Source organism: Sturnus vulgaris, chromosome 15, assembly GCF_052056855.1.
Source record: "Sturnus vulgaris isolate bStuVul1 chromosome 15, bStuVul1.hap1, whole genome shotgun sequence".
In the NCBI taxonomy this organism is placed as follows: domain Eukaryota; kingdom Metazoa; phylum Chordata; class Aves; order Passeriformes; family Sturnidae; genus Sturnus; species Sturnus vulgaris.
The window spans coordinates 18,127,951-18,148,133 of record NC_142257.1 but is presented as its reverse complement, the minus strand read 5'-3'; the positions used below and the strand labels follow the sequence as shown (position 1 = coordinate 18,148,133).

At 56.7% G+C, this 20,183-nt stretch overlaps 2 protein-coding genes and 1 pseudogene across 2 annotated transcripts; all 3 read right to left on the bottom strand.

The window, feature by feature from the left end:
• Nucleotides 1–1,633: 1,633 nt before the first annotated feature.
• On the bottom strand, nt 1,634–4,108 carry LOC148222052 (protocadherin gamma-B5-like). Its single transcript, XM_088173923.1, has one exon. It carries the CDS (start codon nt 4,106–4,108, stop codon nt 1,634–1,636), a length of 2,475 nt encoding a protein of 824 aa, XP_088030049.1.
• A 1,612-nt stretch (nt 4,109–5,720) lies between these two features.
• Nucleotides 5,721–14,089, bottom strand: LOC106864193 (uncharacterized). Its single transcript, XM_088173922.1, has 4 exons — nt 11,630–14,089; nt 7,633–10,101; nt 5,927–6,027; nt 5,721–5,760 (listed from the first exon to the last, which is right to left on the bottom strand). Exons 1-4 carry the CDS (start codon nt 14,087–14,089, stop codon nt 5,721–5,723), a joined length of 5,070 nt encoding a protein of 1,689 aa, XP_088030048.1.
• Nucleotides 14,090–14,178: 89 nt separating this feature from the next.
• Nucleotides 14,179–20,140, bottom strand: LOC148222051 (protocadherin gamma-A5 pseudogene; annotated as a pseudogene).
• Between the last annotated feature and the right edge of the window lie 43 nt (nt 20,141–20,183).

Sequence of the window (20,183 nt, the reverse complement as noted above, 5' to 3'; positions counted from 1 at the left end):
AAGTCGTTTTTCGCCCAGCGCGGATCTCCTGCTCCGCATTTCTCCAGCCGATCTCTGCTGTGATCCTCCAGGGCATCGCGATCGGGAGAAAGGCGGAGGCATTCCGTGGGCGTTGTTCTTTAACCACACGGCAAACGAATCACTTTCTATTGCCATTGTATGTAAATTAAAACACATTTTCGTGTTTTACCCTCTAGCTTATTGTTAGTCTTATCGGTTTTGTTCAAAACCACCTTCAACAACAGACTCTCAGCGAGAAAACGGGAAGATACCGCATCCCGAAAAAACAGAGCTATCAGCTTCCTTAAAACAAGCGGGACGAGAGCAATTGCATGCTTCTTGGAGTCAGGGAGCTAATGGTTACAGGGTTGAATTACACGTACAAATCAAGATATAGCTTAAACTCTCAAAGGAAAGTTTCAGAACATCAAATATTTGATATCCCTGCTTAACATAAACCTAGTGTTTCCTTAGTTCATATAGACTTTTAATCAAGTCGTTCTAGGTTTCCTTTTTTCTGAAATCAACGTATAAAGCACTCAAACTCGTTAGTAAACATTTCATCTCAGTATTTCTTAATCGCGTTGGTACGATACATTTTCAAGAAAAGAATTATAGAAAAGTAGAACTCAAGTACAGCTGTCCTCTCCAAACTGTGCTGACCACCAATGAATGTGCAAATGGGCTTGATTCAAGTGCCTAAATCGTTGTCTTGCCAATCTCCCTGATATGTGACCCCTTCGTATCTCAGTTGTCCATCCTACTAAACAGAATTGCAAACATTTGCTCTTCTCGATATACCCGAGCTCTCCTAAATCCCCCGAACTCTCTATGTAAAGAGGATAGAAAAACATTCTCTGAAACAGAAATCATTCAACATTCTCACCACTGTACCAAACAAAGATCATGAAGAGGAAGACAGAGGGAACTGCCAGCTAGGAAGCGCAAATGAAGCCATCTAGTCCCACTACTGTGTTCCCCCACAAAATGGACAACAATCTCTTTCTTCACTAAGTATGGAGAACGGGACTTTGCACATTCTTTTCCTTTCTCAATCTAATAGGGACAAAACAAAGTTTAACGAACGGGTTTGTGTAAAGCTGTACACGAGTTTCAAGCACATCCTTCCTGAAAAAATCAGTCTGGAAGGATAAAAGCTGCAACACAAAGTATCAGTGCTCTCTTTTTTTTTCCTCGACTCCGTCATGCAGAATCAGCCCCGCACCTTCCACAGAATACGAATCTACATTCAATATTGCTAACGCATTCTAATTTATTGAGCTCGGCTGTTGAAGAAAAAACCTCTCTGCTGGAACTGAAATTTTGAGTAATGAGGGATCAAGTCAATGAAGCGCTCAATGGAGGTGGGATAAACCCTTCCTCATTTGAATCCATTACGGATACAGGAAAGTGAAACTCACAAACAGAAGATACCATGAGACATGGAAAATCACGGTTACTACCTCAGAGGGGAGTTATACTCAAAGCATCTCAGCTGAATTGGATATCAAGAAGAAGATAAAAATTTAAGCTGCTACACAGAGACAAAGATGTGGACATAGCAAAAGCATTTCTCAGAGAAAACCAGGGCAAAAGGGACAACGTTCCGTAAAATCACAAAAAGAGAAAGTTTTCACGCTTTACAGACCTGCGGTGCGTCAAGGACCGAGGAACGATCTCCCACAACGGCGCTGCTGTTGGGGCCCGGTTTGTCGCAGGAATCGGCGCCCAGAAGCTCCTCCGCCGACAGCACGGGCACCGGCGGCGGCGGCGGCCAAGCGGCCTCGGGCACGGCGCGGGCCGGCGCCGCCACGCACAGGTTGTAGGAGTAGGGCAAGGTGCCCTCGCAGAAGTCGGCCGGGAAGGCGGCGCCGGCCACCGAGAAGCGCTGCGCGCCCAGGCAGCGCAGCACGGCGGGCGGCCCGGCCCGGCGCAGCCGCGCCAGCACGGCCAGCGCCACGCTCAGCACCAAGAGCGCCGACAGCAGCGCCAGCGCCAGCACCAGGTAGAACTGCAGCTCGGCCGCCGCCGCCTCGGCGCCCGCCGCCCGCTCGCTCAGCTCCGGCAGCGCCTCCTGCAAGCTCTCGGCCAGCACCACGTGCAGCGTGGCCGTGGCCGACAGCGCCGGCTGCCCGTGGTCCTTCACCACGGCCACCAGCCGCTGCTTGGCCGCGTCCCGCTCGGACACGGCGCGCGCCGTGCGCACCTCGCCGCTGTGCAGCCCCACGCGGAACAGCGCCGGCTCCGACGCCTGCACCAGCTCGTACGACAGCCACGCGTTGCGCCCCGCGTCCGCGTCCACCGCCACCACCTTGGCCACCAGGTAGCCGGCCTCGGCCGAGCGCGGCACCACCTCGAACGCCGCCGCCGCCGCCGCCGGAGCCTCTCCCGCCGCAGCCGCCGCCGCCGCCGGCCACAGCACCCGCGGCGCGTTGTCGTTGCGGTCCAGCACGAAGACGCGCACCGTGGCCGTGGAGCTGCGCGCCGGCGCGCCGCCGTCCTGCGCCCGCACCGCCACCGCGAACTCGCGGCACTGCTCGTAGTCCAAGGAGCGCTGCGCGTACAGCGCGCCGCTCCGCGCCTCCACCGACACCGGCGGCGCCGCGCCCGCCGCGCCCGCGCTGCCGCCCGCCAGCCAGTAGCTCACGCGCCCGTTGGCGCCCGCGTCCGCGTCCCGCGCCTGCACGCGCAGCACCAGCGCGCCCGCCGCGTTGTTCTCCCACACGTACGCGCTGTACGCCGCCTCCTCGAACACCGGCGCGTTGTCGTTCACGTCCGACACCTCCAGCACCAGCTCCGCGCTGCTCGACAGCGCCGGCCTGCCCCGGTCCCGGGCCACCACCGTCACGCGGTGCTCGGACGCCTGCTCGCGGTCCAGCGCGCTCGCCGTCACCACCTTGTACGAGCCGCCCGGCGACGCCACGATCGACAGCGGCGCCTCGCCCGACAGCTCGCACGACACCTGACCGTTCTCGCCAGAGTCGCGGTCCCTCACTTTCAGTACGGCCACAACGGTGCCAGTTGGAGCATCCTCGGGCACTGGACTCAACAGCGACATAATCGTAATCTCGGGAGAGTTGTCATTCTCGTCCGTGATATCTATTTGAACTTTGCAGTGAGCCGTTAACCCGCCTCCGTCCGTCGCCTCCAGACCGAAGATATATTTATTCTTCTCTTCGAAATCGAGCGGACCAACCGTCCGGACCTCGCCGCTGTTGCTGTCGACAGTGAACAAAGCCCGGATGCCGTCCGGGACGTTGCCGAATGCGTAGGATACCCGTCCGTTTGAGCCTTTGTCCGCATCTGTCGCTTGCGCTTCCAGCACCAAAGACCCCGCCGGCAGATTCTCCGCTACTCGCGCCTCGTAGACTTTTTTGCTGAACACGGGCGGGTTGTCATTGGCGTCAGTAACGTTAATGCGAATCTGGACAGTCCCGGACCTCGCAGGGTCCCCGCCATCCACTGCCGTCAGCAACAGCTCAAATGAGCTCTGCTTCTCTCGGTCCAGTGCTCCGTCCAGCACCAATTCTGGCTGCTTGCTTCCGTCGGGGTTCTCTGTTACGGCCAATGTGAAGGACGGATGGTTGGTGAGCTGGTAAGTGAGCAGTGAGTTGCTTCCAGCGTCCTCATCTCGGGCCATCTCCAGCGGAAATCGAGCACCGGGAGGGATCCATTCACCTATCTCGAGGTCCAGAACAGCCTTGCTGAAGGTCGGGGAGTTGTCATTCACGTCCTCGATGGTAACACTGACGTGGAAAACGTTCAGCGGGTTGTGCACCAGCGCCTCGAAGCTGACGGTACAGGTCGCAGATGAGCCGCACATCTCCTCCCGGTCCAGCCTCTCGTTCACGTACAGGTTCCCGTTCTCCTCATTCACCGTGAAGTATTGCTTCTCCTCGCTCAGCCGCAGCTTGCGCGCCGGCAGCTCGTCCGCGCTGAGCCCCAGGTCCCGCGCCAGCGGCCCCACGAGCGAGCCTCTGCCCAGCTCCTCGGCGATGGCGTAGCGGACCCGCTCGGCCGCCGCCCGCCACCACACGCACAGCAGCAGCGCGCCCAGCAGCGCTCGCCCGCCGCCCGGCCCGAGCCTCTGCCGCCGCCTCACCGCCATTCTCTGCCGCCACAGCTCGCCGCGCTCCTGCCTCCTGCCGCTGCCCTGCCTCCCTTCCAGCCGCTCTCGCCACACACCGCACGCACCGCTCAAAGGCAGCGCAGCGAGCCCGCTCGGGTCGCTTCTCGCCGCCGCCTCTCGCCGCTCCTGCCGCTGCCGCTGCTGCTGCTGGCGGTGCCGCTGCCGCTGTGGCCGGCGCCGGGCGAGCGAGCAGCCTGCGGGGGCAGGACGCTGCGGCGGCGGCGGCTCCAGCGCCGCTCGGCGGCGGCCAACAGCGACACCCGGAGGCGCCGCCGCGCCACTGCAGCCGCCGGATGGCCGCGCTCAAGGGGGCCCGGCTTTGGGATCCAGGATCTTTCCTAGACTGCAAACCCCGAGCGCAGAAACAGATATTTAATGCAACTCCTGAATCGTTATTAAGTGAGATGCACTTTTAGTTACATTCCGTTCATCTCCTTTAGTCCCACTCAATCCTAAGACCTTTGAATTTGTTGCATAGCAATAAGGAAAGGAACTTAACTGCTTTTTAAAAAATCGTGGTACCCGTACAAGAGCCAGGGTTATATGATATTATAGAAAGGGATGACCTTGGGAGCCTTTCAGCTCTCCATCCCGCATCTTGAATTTTGCTTCACTTGCATGGCACAAATTAGCTTGGAAAGAGATCGGCCTAAAGTAATACTTGGCGCTCCATGCTATGAATTAATAATATTATTTATCTATGAATAATGAAATTTCTCTTTTGTGTTACCATACTTGAGAACCTTACAATGAAAAACTGCAAAGCCATTTCTTTGTCTGTCATTGAATCATATAAAGATGTTTCACATCAGAATTATAAATCCTTCTATCCCAGTAACACGGTTCAGTGTTTGTGGATGACTGTCATTTACTTCCTGCAGAGAGAACAATGGAAAAAAATCTGGCCTTGACCCCAGAGATGAAATCTAACTATTTTCCAAACAAAACCACTTTGGCACACCAATTCCCTGGATCAAAGCCAATCTCTCCACCTACTCGAACTGGATTCGAAGCCTTCAGAAACACCCAACTTGGTCTGGGTATTTAGACAACGCTCCTGAAACCACCACAGTATAAAAATTCTTGTTTCTTATTCTGTCACTTCTGGTAGCTACAAACATAGGAAACTGTCTTGTGCCAGGTACACAAGACCTCAAGCTACAGACCCGAGCCACAGTCATTCCCTTTGGAGCATGAAAAAACGAAACTCCTCACAACCACAAGTGAAGGCCTCATCTAAATACCAGGACAAATGGAACTTCACACATTTCTTTTATCCATTTCAAACCATAGCACAGTAAACTCCTACACTGGCCCTCTCTGCATAGACAGAGTTCTCTCTGTCATCAGACAACATGAAAGCAAATTTTGGAGACAAACACTTTTAAAAGTTGATCTCACAACTACTCAGATCCCAAGGATCACAACACGAATGCAGGCACAGCAACTTTTCTGCCCTTCAAAATACTTTCAACTATTATGAAATTTTATGAAGGCTGAAGACATCAGTTACTCAACTCCGGATCCAGTCATTCAAAAGTAACATCATCTTTCCCCAGCACATGCGTTCTTTGGACAGTGTGTGACTCTCCTACTCTGAATGCAAGGTTTCCATCTGTGCCCAAGAATTCCTGGAAAACAACATGAATCAGAAAACTGAAATGCCGCAAACACAAACTGGCCCTTTGAGTCAGAATCATGGGGTAACAAAACATGAAGACACCTTTAGACAATTTTCAGAAGGTCATGAATAAACACTGCCAATCAACAAAACGCATGCCTTGTCTCCACCATTACCTTCTGACGAACAAGTCTCTCCTCAGTCCAAAGAGACTCCATCTAAAGAATAGTTCCTCACACAACTTCCCATTGCCGTGGATAATATTTCTCTTCTCAACCTGAGTATGAAACAAGCACGAGAATTTCTTCCAGGAACACTTTAGAAACCACTGCTATTAAAATGAGGAAGACATAAGGTATACAACTGCAGAAAGGAAGGGATCAACACAGACCCTTGAGGATGATGGCACTAAGGTTAGGCACAGAGTTCAGGTATTTAGCAGGAGATGAATACAGAGTTGGCTCCACCCAAAATTCCTTTCATATGGCGCTTGCCATATGTACCTAACCAAACCATTCGTTGAAATAACAAAACGACCTCCAAGCACACAGGAGGAAGCTCCCAGGGCTCCCCACACAGCTGAACTAAGATCTGCTAGGGCAAACTTACCAGGGAAGAAGAAAATCACTTTCCACGACGGTAGAGCTGAACACTGAACAAGGAAAAGAACAAGTCCTCCTGTTTCACCAGACCTCCACACTCAGGCCACAGGACTCTCGTCTCCTGTACAACCTGCATGGTGACCTCTGACCCTTATCATTTCCAAGAACATGTAATCAAACCCCAGCTGCCCGGCCAAGACATCTTTAACCATCACCATCAGGCCACGTACGCTTACCAGAAGGAAGTGTTGTATTTCTTTGCAAGCTTTAACAGCCGGACATTTCAGATTTTCTCAATGGTAGTAGGTACACAAGAAGGGTATCGAGGGAGTAAAACGTCCACACAACACTCACATAGGAGCTCACAGCCAAGCCTATGGCCACAGCTCCTCAATATAAGTTTTTTGTACACTAAACAAGATAAAATCCAAAAAAACCACGACTGTGGGTCTCATGTAACCACTATGACAAACAATTTCTACACAGTCATTACATCTTTTGGGCTTTTCAAATTTAACCACGGAAAACTTTTATCTGCCCTGTATCCCTTAAAATATTTTTTTACCCTGCCCAAATATTATGCAGAAGAAAGCAACATCTGCAGTCAGCCTCCTTTGAAAGAAAAGCAGCACACACAACCTCTCACTACCTGAGAACGATCCCAGCAATGATACCCAAAGGAAATGTGTGCTACTAACTAAAATAAAATACTCTCAAGTGCATAAGGAATACGCAGCTCTAACAGCTACCAGTCATCACAATGCCTACTCATCCGACCTCAGCACATGGCTAATTTGGAAGGTATATCATTGCCAAACTTTGAAGTGGTGTTATAGACGGGGCCACTAAGTGTGGTTTCAAAAGAACCTCAATCTGCTCATGCACGTGGGCTATCGGGAAAACACCTGCCCTGCAAACAACCTATATTCCATTTGCTTATAATGCAACACATCCAATGAGAATACGAAATGCTGAGAGGAATTAGACATAGGAGGAGGAAGAAAGCAGAAACAAAAAGCAACTTGATAAAAACACAAAGAACCAACCTCCAGCCAAGAGCAACCTCCCTTCTCCGACCGTGCTCATCAAATCTAAGGAAGAACACGGACCCCACGTTCACCTGCTCGCAACAAGAAGCACCAGAACACAGCGGGCAGATGAACGGGGCCTTGCCTTGCCACTCTACAAATCTTCCTATGCAATAAAAACACGACGGGAAGAAACGACAGGCAAACAGCGAAAGGAAGCGACGCACAAAGAATTTGGTCCCAGAAACTCACCGAGGGAGCGGAGGGATCCACGGGAATGGCGCCGGCAGGGTCCTGGTCCCCGAGCAGCGGCGCGGGCTCGTCGGGCAGTGGCCGGGCCGGGAGGGTGTCGCAGCAGCTGCCGCTGGCCGAGAAGCGCAGGTGGCTCTTGCGCGAGTCGGCCGTGAGCGACACGTCGTGCGAGTAGGACTGCAGGAAGGCGCGCACGCCGTCGATGCCCACGAAGTGCGAGACGGGCACGCCGCGCAAGGCGCCGCTGGCGGGCGGCAGCAGCTGCTGGCGGCGCCAGCGGCGCAGGCGCAGCGCCAGCAGCAGCAGCAGGAAGGCGAGGAAGAGGCACGAGACGGCGGCCACGGCCAGCACGAGCCAGCGCGTCAGGCTCCCGGCCGGCTCGGCCGGCGCCGCCGCCTCGGCGGCCGCGCTGCCCAGCTCGGCCAGCAGCTCGGCCACGCTCTCGGCCAGCACCACGCTCAGCGTGGCCGTGGCCGACAGCGCCGGCCGCCCGTGGTCCTTCACCACCACCACCAGGCTCTGGCGCGCCGCGTCGCGGGCCAGCGGCGAGCGCGCCGTGCGCACCTCGCCGCTGTGCAGCCCCACGCGGAACAGCCCCGGCTCCGTCGCCTTGGCCAGCTCGTACGACAGCCACGCGTTCTGACCCGCGTCCGCGTCCACCGCCACCACCTTGGCCACCAGCGCGCCGGCCTCCGACCAGCGCGGCGCCAGCTCCACGCCCGACCACCACGCGCCGCCCGAGCCCGAGCCCGAGCCCGCCGCAGCCGCCGCCGGCGGGTACAGCACCTGCGGCGCGTTGTCGTTCTCGTCCACGATCTGCAGCAGCACCGACACGTTGCTGCTCAGCGCCGGCGCGCCGCCGTCCTCCGCCAGCACCCACAGCCGCAGCTCGCGCACCTGCTCGTAGTCCAAGGAGCGCAGCGCGTACAGCGCGCCCGTCTCCGCCTGCACCGACACGTACGACGACAGCGGCGCGCCCCGCACCCGCCCCTCCCGCAGCCGGTAGCGCACGCGCGCGTTCTGCCCCCAGTCCGCGTCCGTCGCCAGCACCGTCAGCACCAGCGCGCCCGCCGCGTTGTTCTCCGCCAGCCGCGCGCTGTAGCGCTCCTCCGCGAACACCGGCGCGTTGTCGTTCACGTCCAGCACCCGCAGCGCTAGCACCGCGCTGCTCTGCAGCGACGGAGACCCGCCGTCGGCCGCCCGCACCGTCACGTTGTACTCCGACACCTGCTCTCGGTCCAGCTCTCTCGCTGTCACCACGCGATAGTAATCATCAAAAGATTTCTCCAGTCGGAACGGGACGTCCTTGTCGACCGAGCAGCGCACGGCACCGTTCGCCCCTGAGTCGCGGTCCTGCACGTGCAGCAGGGCGACAACAGTCCCAGGCTGGGCGTCCTCAGAAATCTCAGAAAGCGCTGACCTCATAGAAATTTTCGGTGTGTTGTCGTTTACGTCTGTGACTGTGATTATCACTTTGGCAGTGTCGAAAAGATCGCCGCCGTCTCGTCCCTGTACCTCCAGCTCATATGAGTTGCCTTCCTCGAAGTCCAGGCTCTGCAAAAGAGTTACTGCACCCGTCTCTGAGTCCAGCTGGAGCATTTTTAATGCTTTTCCTGTGCTTTTCTTCAAGGAGTATTTCACCTGCCCGTTCAGTCCTTCATCGGCATCCGTGGCCGTGACGGTGACGAGGACGGAGCCCACGGGCACGTCCTCGGGCACACGCACCGTGTACTCCGCCTGGCTGAACACGGGCGCGTTGTCGTTCGCATCCACCACCGTCACGCGGATCCGAGCCGTGCCCGTCCGTGCCGGATCGCCGCCGTCCATCGCCCTCAGCACCAGCTCGTGAAACGCCGCCTCCTCCCGGTCCAGCGCCTTGGCCAGCACCAGCTCGGGACGCTGATCGCCGCCGGGGCCCGCCTGCACGGCCAGCGAGAAGTGCTCGTCACCGCTCAGCTCGTAGCTCTGCAGGGAATTCCGGCCCGAGTCTAAATCCTGAGCCTCAGCCAGGGGAAATCGCGATCCCGGAGCAGTCATCTCACTTATTCTCTCTTCCAGCTCAATTTCCTTGAAGCTGGGAGCGTTGTCGTTAATGTCCGTGATTTCCACTTCAATTCGATAGACCTTCATTTCCCCATCCACTATCAGCTCACAGCGCAGCACGCATTGCTGCACACTCTCACAGAGCTGCTCTCTGTCGATCCTCTCCGCCGTCACTAAATGTCCCGTCTTCCCATGCAGAGAAAAATACTGAGTACTACCTTCAGAGACAACACGAATGCCCTGGTCTCGGAGTGCCGGTAGCTGCAGCCCCAGGTCCTTGGCCACGTCGCCCACGAACGAGCCCTTGGGCATCTCCTCGGGCACCGAGTAGCGCAGCTGCCCCCACGCCGCCTCCCACGCCACCATCAGGATCACCCAGAGCAGAGCTCGCTGCCGCCGGCCCCAGCGTTTCCCCGCCGCGCACATCTCCGCCACACCGTGGCCGGCTATTCCCCGTCTCCGACTGCCGATTCGCCTCCTTCTTCAACTCAGGCCCCGGCTCAGCGCTCCCGGCTTCTGCCGCCGATCCTTCCGTCTCGTTGTAGCACCCGCACCGCGGGGACTCTCGCAGACCGCCCGCCGCCGAACCTGACAGGGAACGAGCGATCGCGTCTGACCGCAGCGGGCGGGGCTGCAGCGCTCCGAGCTTCCTCTCGCTCCTCTCGGTCAACAGCGGCGCCCGCAGCCTCCTCCCGGCACTGCAGCACCGAGCGCTGCCGAGCGCTGCCCGCCCTGCCCTGACCAAGGGCAGCTTTCGCTGGCGGGCAAAGTCCTTACGGAGAGGCAGCGCCCAGTCCAGAGGGACTAAAGCTGTCATTTCCCCTGACGCCTTCCAGCAAAGCATGGAATCGCACAAAGCTGAACTTCCATTAGGGAAGATCTCTTAGGTTCCCTCTGGAGCCCAGTACCGAACCACCACTAACAAACACAGAATTATTCAGGGGCAAGCAATTCCCAGTACTTCGCTTCGGCAAGGATGGACCAGGAAGGAAAAATATTCACCCACTTTTCCTGAGATAATAATGCAAAATTAGTAGATCTTATTTTATCGATTAAGGATCCTTTCGCAACTTCACCAATAGCTGCCATTTCATAGAACCCAAGCTTTGCAGACGAAATTTTCCTGCTGAACCAGAACACTCCTGATGCAACCCAAAAAAAAACCTAACAATACATGTAAATAATTTTGGACAGCACATATTGGACGAAAAACCCTTCCCTATACATTTGACAACTAACGAGGTAGGCAGTGACATGAACCAGACTAATTTCATTTGTTCACTGAAAACTGCCATTTACACGGCTACCTTCCTGCAAAAGAATGATGACGCACGGAAGAGGGGAGGAGAATTCTTTGTGAAGGAATGACCTGTTACTTCTCTATTCACTTATCCCCATGTACCTTTCCCTTCGGGAGGCAACACCAAAAGAACAGTAAATAAAGACCTTTTTTCTACACCTGTTATCCAGGTGCGAATCGAGAAAGCAAAGATAGAAACCTAGAAGTTTAAACTGCGTGCAACTCCTTCTATATAGAGAAAATGTGTCTTCATGATTAGAAAGCCGCAGTATTTCAGAGAGTTCGAAGACAAAGCTCTTCAGCTGAACTTGAACATGATATGAGGAAAAAGTTGCCGTCTAAATGGGCATAGTCCAAGTAGAAAATAAAAGAAAGGAAAATGCAATTGAGAATATCACCAGCCCTGTACGATATTCTGCATCACAAGCTAAAGTAAGAGACATTTCATTGAGCCTTCAAATGCTACAACTGATGAGACCAAAATTACCCGAACGCATCACCGCCTATTAAAAGACACAGGACAGAATTTTTACGGAGATGCCTTGAAACACAGACCTGTACGAAGCGTAAAAATAGAGAGACAAAACCGAAAAACAGAAGGCCGCACGCTCATACGGAAGGCACAGGAAAAAAGACTAGCCGAGTTTTACAGACCTGAATTCTGTCGGGGTCTGCGAGCGGCTCCGCCGTCAAGGCGCTGCTGTTGGGGTTCGGCTTGTCGCAGGAATCGGCGCCCAGAAGCTCCTCCGCCGACAGCACGGGCACCGGCGGCGGTGGCCAAGCAGCCTCGGGCACGGCGCGGGCCGGCGCCGCCACGCACAGGTTGTAGGAGTAAGGCAAGGTGCCCTCGCAGAAGTCGGCCGGGAAGGCGGCGCCGGCCACCGAGAAGCGCTGCGCGCCCAGGCAGCGCAGCACGGCGGGCGGCCCGGCCCGGCGCAGCCGCGCCAGCACGGCCAGCGCCACGCTCAGCACCAAGAGCGCCGACAGCAGCGCCAGCGCCAGCACCAGGTAGAACTGCAGCTCGGCCGCCGCCGCCTCGGCGCCCGCCGCCCGCTCGCTCAGCTCCGGCAGCGCCTCCTGCAAGCTCTCGGCCAGCACCACGTGCAGCGTGGCCGTGGCCGACAGCGCCGGCTGCCCGTGGTCCTTCACCACGGCCACCAGCCGCTGCTTGGCCGCGTCCCGCTCGGACACGGCGCGCGCCGTGCGCACCTCGCCGCTGTGCAGCCCCACGCGGAACAGCGCCGGCTCCGACGCCTGCACCAGCTCGTACGACAGCCACGCGTTGCGCCCCGCGTCCGCGTCCACCGCCACCACCTTGGCCACCAGGTAGCCGGCCTCGGCCGAGCGCGGCACCACCTCGAACGCCGCCGCCGCCGCCGCCGGAGCCTCTCCCGCCGCCGCGGCCGCCGCAGCCGCCGGCCACAGCACCCGCGGCGCGTTGTCGTTGCGGTCCAGCACGAAGACGCGCACCGTGGCCGTGGAGCTGCGCGCCGGCGCGCCGCCGTCCTGCGCCCGCACCGCCACCGCGAACTCGCGGCACTGCTCGTAGTCCAAGGAGCGCTGCGCGTACAGCGCGCCGCTCCGCGCCTCCACCGACACCGGCGGCGCCGCGCCCGCCGCGCCCGCGCTGCCGCCCGCCAGCCAGTAGCTCACGCGCCCGTTGGCGCCCGCGTCCGCGTCCCGCGCCTGCACGCGCAGCACCAGCGCGCCCGCCGCGTTGTTCTCCCACACGTACGCGCTGTACGCCGCCTCCTCGAACACCGGCGCGTTGTCGTTCACGTCCGACACCTCCAGCACCAGCTCCGTACTGGCCCACAACGCCGGCCTGCCCCGGTCCCGGGCCACCACCGTCACGCGGTGCTCGGACGCCTGCTCGCGGTCCAGCGCGCTCGCCGTCACCACCTTGTACGAGCCGCCCGGCGACGCCACGATCGACAGCGGCGCCTCGCCCGACAGCTCGCACGACACCTGACCGTTCTCGCCCGAGTCCGGATCGTTCACTTTCAGCAAGGCCACCACGGTGCCCACCGGCGCGTCCTCGGGCACGGGACTCGACAAGGACAGAATCGTTATCTCGGGAGCGTTGTCATTCTCGTCCGTGATGTCTATTTGCACCTTGCAGTGTGACACTAAACCCCCGCCGTCCCTCGCCTCCAGGTCGATGATGTATTTACTCTTCTCCTCGAAATCGAGAGGACCTGCCGTCCTGACCTCCCCGCTCTCACTGTTCACTGCGAACAACGCGCTGATACTGTCCAGGACATTGCCGAAGGAGTATGAAACCTGCCCGTTGGTGCCCACGTCTGCATCCCTTGCCAGTACCTGCACCACCAGTGACCCCGCCGGCAGATTCTCGGCCACTCGCGCTTCATAGAGACTTTTGTTGAATATGGGTGGGTTGTCATTGGCGTCTGTGACGTTGATGCGAACCTGGACAGTCCCAGACCTCGCAGGGTCCCCACCATCAACCGCCGTCAGCACCAGGTCATAGGAGCTCTGCTTCTCACGGTCCAAAGCTGTCTCCAGCACCAATTCCGGCTGCTTGCTTCCATCGGGGCTCTCCTTTAAGGCCAGAGAGAAAGACGGGTTGCTAGTGAGATGGTATGTCAGTAAGGAATTCCTTCCCACGTCAGCGTCTCGTGCCGCCTCCAGCGGAAACCGAGCAACGGGAAGCGTCCATTCATCAATCTCCAGTTCCAGAACAGACTTTCTGAACACCGGGGCGTTGTCATTCACGTCCTGGATATTCACTTCGACGTGGAAAATGTTCAGCGGGTTATGAACCAGCGCCTCGAAGCTCACGGAGCAGGTCGCAGATGAGCCGCATATCTCCTCCCGGTCCAGCCTCTCGTTCACGTACAGGTTCCCGTTCTCCTCATTCACCGTGAAGTATTGCTTCTCCTCGCTCAGCCGCAGCTTGCGCGCCGGCAGCTCGTCCGCGCTGAGCCCCAGGTCCCGCGCCAGCGGCCCCACGAGCGAGCCTCTGCCCAGCTCCTCGGCGATGGCGTAGCGGACCCGCTCGGCCGCCGCCCGCCACCACACGCACAGCAGCAGCGCGCCCAGCAGCGCTCGCCCGCCGCCCGGCCCGAGCCTCTGCCGCCGCCTCACCGCCATTCTCTGCCGCCACAGCTCGCCGCGCTCCTGCCTCCTGACGCTGCCCTGCCTCCCTTCCAGCCGCTCTCGCCACACACCGCACGCACCGCTCAAAGGCAGCGCAGCGAACCCGCTCGGGTCGCTTCTCGCCGCCGCCTCTCGCCGCTCCTACCGCTGCCGCCGCCGCTGCTGCTGCTGGCGGTGCCGCTGCCGCTGTGGCCGGCGCCGGGCGAGCGAGCAGCCTGCGGGGGCAGGACGCTGCGGCGGCGGCGGCGGCTCCAGCGCCGCTCGGCGGCGGCCAACAGCGACACCCGGAGGCGCCGCCGCGCCACTGCAGCCGCCGGATGGCCGCGCTCAAGGGGGCCCGGCTTTGGGCGGGGATCAGCGCCTGCTCCGGATCCGGGGGCTCCTCCATTGCAAACAACAAGACCAGAAGCAGATATTTAATGCGACTTCAGAATCGTTATTAAATGAGATGCTCTTTTGGCACCGTTCTTTTCGTCTCCTTTAGTCCCACTGAATCCTAAAACTTCAGATTTTTTGGCAGAGCATTCAGGAATGGAACTCAGCTGCTCTTTTAAAAATCGTGGTACAACTGTAATAGTAAGGGCTCTATGATGTTTTAGAAAGAGATGACTTTGGGAGCTTTTCAGTTCTTCGTCACGTATCTTGAATTCTGCTTCCCTTACATGGCACAAATTAAATTGAAAAAAAGCTCGGCCTAAAGCATTGTTTAGAACTCTATGCTAAGAAATAATACCATATATTTATGAAAAATGAAAATTCTTCTTTTATGTCTCCATATTTGAGAACCTTACAATGCAAAAGTGCAAACCCATTTTTTTGTCTCTCATAGAACCAAATAAACGATGTTTCGCTTTGGAATTATAAACCGTTGTATCTGAGCAGCTTGGTTCATTACTGCTGGACGACTGTCCTTTACTTCCTTCAAAGGGATCACAGAGGAAAGTGGTACAGGCCTTGACCCCAGAGATGAAATCTAACTATTTTCCAAACAAAACCCATTTGGCACACCAATTTCATGGATCAAATCCAGTCTCTCCACTTACTCGAACTGTAGTCTAAATCTTCAGACATATCTAACTTCGTGTGGGTATTTAGGCGACACTCCTGAAAACACCACAATGTATAAATTCATGTTGCTTATTCTGTCAGTTGTAGAAGCTACACAACAAATAAGACCCTCTTGCACCAAGTACACAGGACTTCAAACCACAAATCCCAGCCACAGTCATTCTCTTGGACCATGAAAAAAGGAAACTCCTTGGAAACACAGGTGAGGGCCTGAACTAAATACCAGGTCAAATGGAACTTGATACATTTCTTTTATCCATACCAAACTATGCCACAGGAAAATCCTCCACTGGCCCTCTCTATGAAAGGCTTCTCTCTGTCATCACACAACACAACAGCAAATTTTGGAGACAGGCGCTATTAAAAGTAGATTTCACAACTTCTCAGATCCCAAGGAAGACAAAACAAATGCACACACAGCGTTTTTTCTGTTCATCACAATCATTTCAACTATTCTGAAATGTACTAAAGGCTAAAGACATGAGTAGTTCAATTTGTGAACCAGTCCTCAAAGTACCATTCAAAGGTAACATCATCTTTCTCCAGCATATGAGTTGTGTAAAGAGTGGGTCACTCTCCTACTCAATACAAGGTTTCCATCTGAGCCCAAAATGTTCACAGAAAATACCATGAAAGGGAAAAACGAAATCCTGAACACACAAACTGGCCCTTTGACTCCAAATGATGGGATATCAAAACATGAAGACATTTTTCAGAGGGTCATGATAAAAGTCATGTATAAAAAAAAATAAAACAGAAGCCTTGTCTCCAACATTCCCTTCTCACAAACAAGTCTCTCCTCAATCCCTTTCTTTGGTGGAGAGGCCACCAAAAGAAAAATTGCTCACACAGCTTCCCATTACTGGGGATAATATTTCACTTCTCAACCTGAGTATGTGACAAGCATGAGACTTTCTTCCAGGAACGCTTAAAAACCAACTGCTATGAACAGGAGAGAGGCAAGAGGTTCACATTTGCAGAAAGGAAGGGGATCAGACTCTTGATGATGATGGAACTGAGGTCAGGCACAGAGTTCAGGTACTTAGCAGGCGATGAATACAGAGTTGGCTCCACCCAATATTCCCTTATCCACAGGCCATAAGAACCTAACTAAACCATTCATTAAAACACCAGGACAAACTGCAAACACACAGGAGGAAGATCCCAGGGCTCCCCACACAGCTGAACTAAGATCTGTTGGGACAAAGTTATCATGGCAGAAGAAAATCACATTGCACAGAAGAAGGGCTGAACACTGAGCAAGGAAAAGAGCAAACAGTGTCTCTCCTGTTTCACCAGACCTCCACACTCAGCCCACAGGACTCTTGTCTCCAGCTCTGCTCAATTCAACCGTATTCTCTGACCCTCAGAATCTACAAGAACCTGTAATCAACCCCCACATAAAAGATCTTTCACTTTCACCACCATCAGCCCATGTACGTTTACCCGGAAGGGGAGTTGGATTTCTCTGCAAAGTTCAATATCCTGACATTTTAGATTATCCCGACAGTATTAGGTACAAGAGAAGGGTATCTAGGGAGTAAAAAACCCCACACAACACTCACACAGGAGCTCACACCAATGGCCACGCCCACAGGTCCTCAATGTAATTTCTTTGTACAGTAAAAAAGGAAAAATGCGGGGAACAAACTGTGGGTCATGGGAAACAACTACGATAAACTGAATTTGTACACCATCTTTACACCTTCTAGAATTTTCAAACAACAACAACAAAAATCCAAAACAAACTAGAAAAATTTTTATCAACACTGTATCTTAGAAAAGATATTATTTCACCCAGCCCAAATATTATGCAACAAGAATGTTTCATCTGCAATCACTCTCCAGTGAAAGAAGAGCGGCAAACACAACCGCTCACAGTCTGAGTACGATCACTGATACCCAAAGGAAATGTGCGCTAGTAACTAAAATAAAACACTCTCAAGACCATAAACTATACGCATCTCTCATAAAGGCCCAGGCATCACAATAACTGCTCATCCAACCTCAGCACATAGCTAACTTGGAAAGTACAGCATTCCAAAAATTTAAAGCGATCTTAAAAACTGGGCCGCTAAGTGTGATTTCAAAAGAAGCTCACACTGCTTATGCACTCATGTGCTGTCGGGGACACACCTGAGGGAAAAAAAAAAGTAAATTCCACTTGCATATAATGAACACATCCATTGACAATATGAAATGCTGAGAAGAATTGCAGTTCCCAGGGAGCAAAATGAGCAACGAAATGCAACTTGATAAAAAAACAAAGAACCAACCTCTAGCCAAGAGCAAACTCCCTTCTCTTCAACAATCAAGTAGAAGGCAAAGAACGGACCCCACGTTCACCTGCCCGTAGCAAGAGGAACCAGAACACAGCGGGCAGATGAACGGGGCCTTGCCTTGCCACTCTACAAATCTTCCTACGCAATACAAAGACGAAGGGAAGAAATGAGAGGGGAGCAGTGAAGGAAATCGCCGCAAAATAATTTGGACCCAGAAACTCACCGAGGGAGCGGAGGGATCCACGGGAATGGCGCCGGCGGGGTCTTGGTCCCCGAGCAGCGGCGCGGGCTCGTCGGGCAGTGGCCGGGCCGGGAGGGTGTCGCAGCAGCTGCCGCTGGCCGAGAAGCGCAGGTGGCTCTTGCGCGAGTCGGCCGTGAGCGACACGTCGTGCGAGTAGGACTGCAGGAAGGCGCGCACGCCGTCGATGCCCACGAAGTGCGAGACGGGCACGCCGCGCAAGGCGCCGCTGGCGGGCGGCAGCAGCTGCTGGCGGCGCCAGCGGCGCAGGCGCAGCGCCAGCAGCAGCAGCAGGAAGGCGAGGAAGAGGCACGAGACGGCGGCCACGGCCAGCACGAGCCAGCGCGTCAGGCTCCCGGCCGGCTCGGCCGGCGCCGCCGCCTCGGCGGCCGCGCTGCCCAGCTCGGCCAGCAGCTCGGCCACGCTCTCGGCCAGCACCACGCTCAGCGTGGCCGTGGCCGACAGCGCCGGCCGCCCGTGGTCCTTCACCACCACCACCAGGCTCTGGCGCGCCGCGTCGCGGGCCAGCGGCGAGCGCGCCGTGCGCACCTCGCCGCTGTGCAGCCCCACGCGGAACAGCCCCGGCTCCGTCGCCTTGGCCAGCTCGTACGACAGCCACGCGTTCTGACCCGCGTCCGCGTCCACCGCCACCACCTTGGCCACCAGCGCGCCGGCCTCCGACCAGCGCGGCGCCAGCTCCACGCCCGACCACCACGCGCCGCCCGAGACCGAGCCCGAGCCCGAGCCCGCCGCAGCCGCCGGCGGGTACAGCACCTGCGGCGCGTTGTCGTTCTCGTCCACGATCTGCAGCAGCACCGACACGTTGCTGCTCAGCGCCGGCGCGCCGCCGTCCTCCGCCAGCACCCACAGCCGCAGCTCGCGCACCTGCTCGTAGTCCAAGGAGCGCAGCGCGTACAGCGCGCCCGTCTCCGCCTGCACCGACACGTACGACGACAGCGGCGCGCCCCGCACCCGCCCCTCCCGCAGCCGGTAGCGCACGCGCGCGTTCTGCCCCCAGTCCGCGTCCGTCGCCAGCACCGTCAGCACCAGCGCGCCCGCCGCGTTGTTCTCCGCCAGCCGCGCGCTGTAGCGCTCCTCCGCGAACACCGGCGCGTTGTCGTTCACGTCCAGCACCCGCAGCGCCAGCACCGCGCTGCTCTGCAGCGACGGAGACCCGCCGTCGGCCGCCCGCACCGTCACGTTGTACTCCGACACCTGCTCTCGGTCCAGCTCTCTCGCTGTCACCACGCTGTAGTAGCTGCCGTGGGACCTCTGCAGCCTGAATGGGACGTCCCCATCGATCGAGCAGCGCACCTCGCCATTCGCCCCGGAGTCGCGGTCCTGCACGTGCAACAGGGCGACAACAGTCCCGGACGGGGCGTCCTCAGAAATCTCACTCAGGGATGACCGTACCGAAATCACTGGTGGGTTGTCGTTTGTATCTGTAACGGTGATCGCTACTTTTGTCGTGTCGAAAAGGTCGCCTCCGTCTCTTCCCTGTACTTCCATCTCATATGAGTCGCCTTCCTCGTAGTCCAGGCTTTGCAACAGAGTGATCGCACCCGTCTCTGAGTCCAACTGCAGAATTTTTAATGCTTTTCCTGTGCTTTTCTTCAAGGAGTATTTCACCTGCCCGTTTAGTCCCTCATCAGCATCCGTGGCCGTGACGGTGACGAGGACGGAGCCCACGGGCACGTCCTCGGGCACACGCACCGTGTACTCCGCCTGGCTGAACACGGGCGCGTTGTCGTTCGCATCGACAACCTTCACGCGGATCCGAGCCGTGCCCGTCCGTGCCGGATCGCCGCCGTCCATCGCCCTCAGCACCAGCTCGTGAAACGCCGCCTCCTCCCGGTCCAGCGCCTTGGCCAGCACCAGCTCGGGACGCTGATCGCCGCCGGGGCCCGCCTGCACGGCCAGCGAGAAGTGCTCGTCACCGCTCAGCTCGTAGCTCTGCAGAGAATTTCGGCCCGAGTCCGGGTCGTGAGCCTCGGCCAAGGGAAACCGCGATCCTGGAGCTGTCGCCTCGCTCATTCTCTCTTCCAGCTCAATTTCCTTGAAGCTGGGCGCATTATCGTTAATGTCCGTGATTTCCACTTCTATTTCATAGAATTTCATTTCCCCTTCCACTATCAGCTCACAGCGCAGCACGCATTGCTGCACACGCTCGCACAGCTGCTCTCTGTCGATCCTCTCCGCCGTCACTAAATGTCCCGTCTTCCCATGTAGAGCGAAATACTGCGTCCTACCTTGAGAGACAACACGGATGCCCCGGTCTCGAAACTCAGGCAGCCTCATCCCCAGGTCCTTGGCCACGTCGCCCACGAACGAGCCCTTGGGCATCTCCTCGGGCACCGAGTAGCGCAGCTGCCCCCACGCCGCCTCCCACGCCGCCAGCAGGACGGCCCAGAGCAGAGCTCGCTGTCGCCGGCCCCAGCGCCTGCCCGGCGCGCACATCTCGGTTGCAGCACCGCTCCTCCGCCTGCAGCTCCTCGCCTCC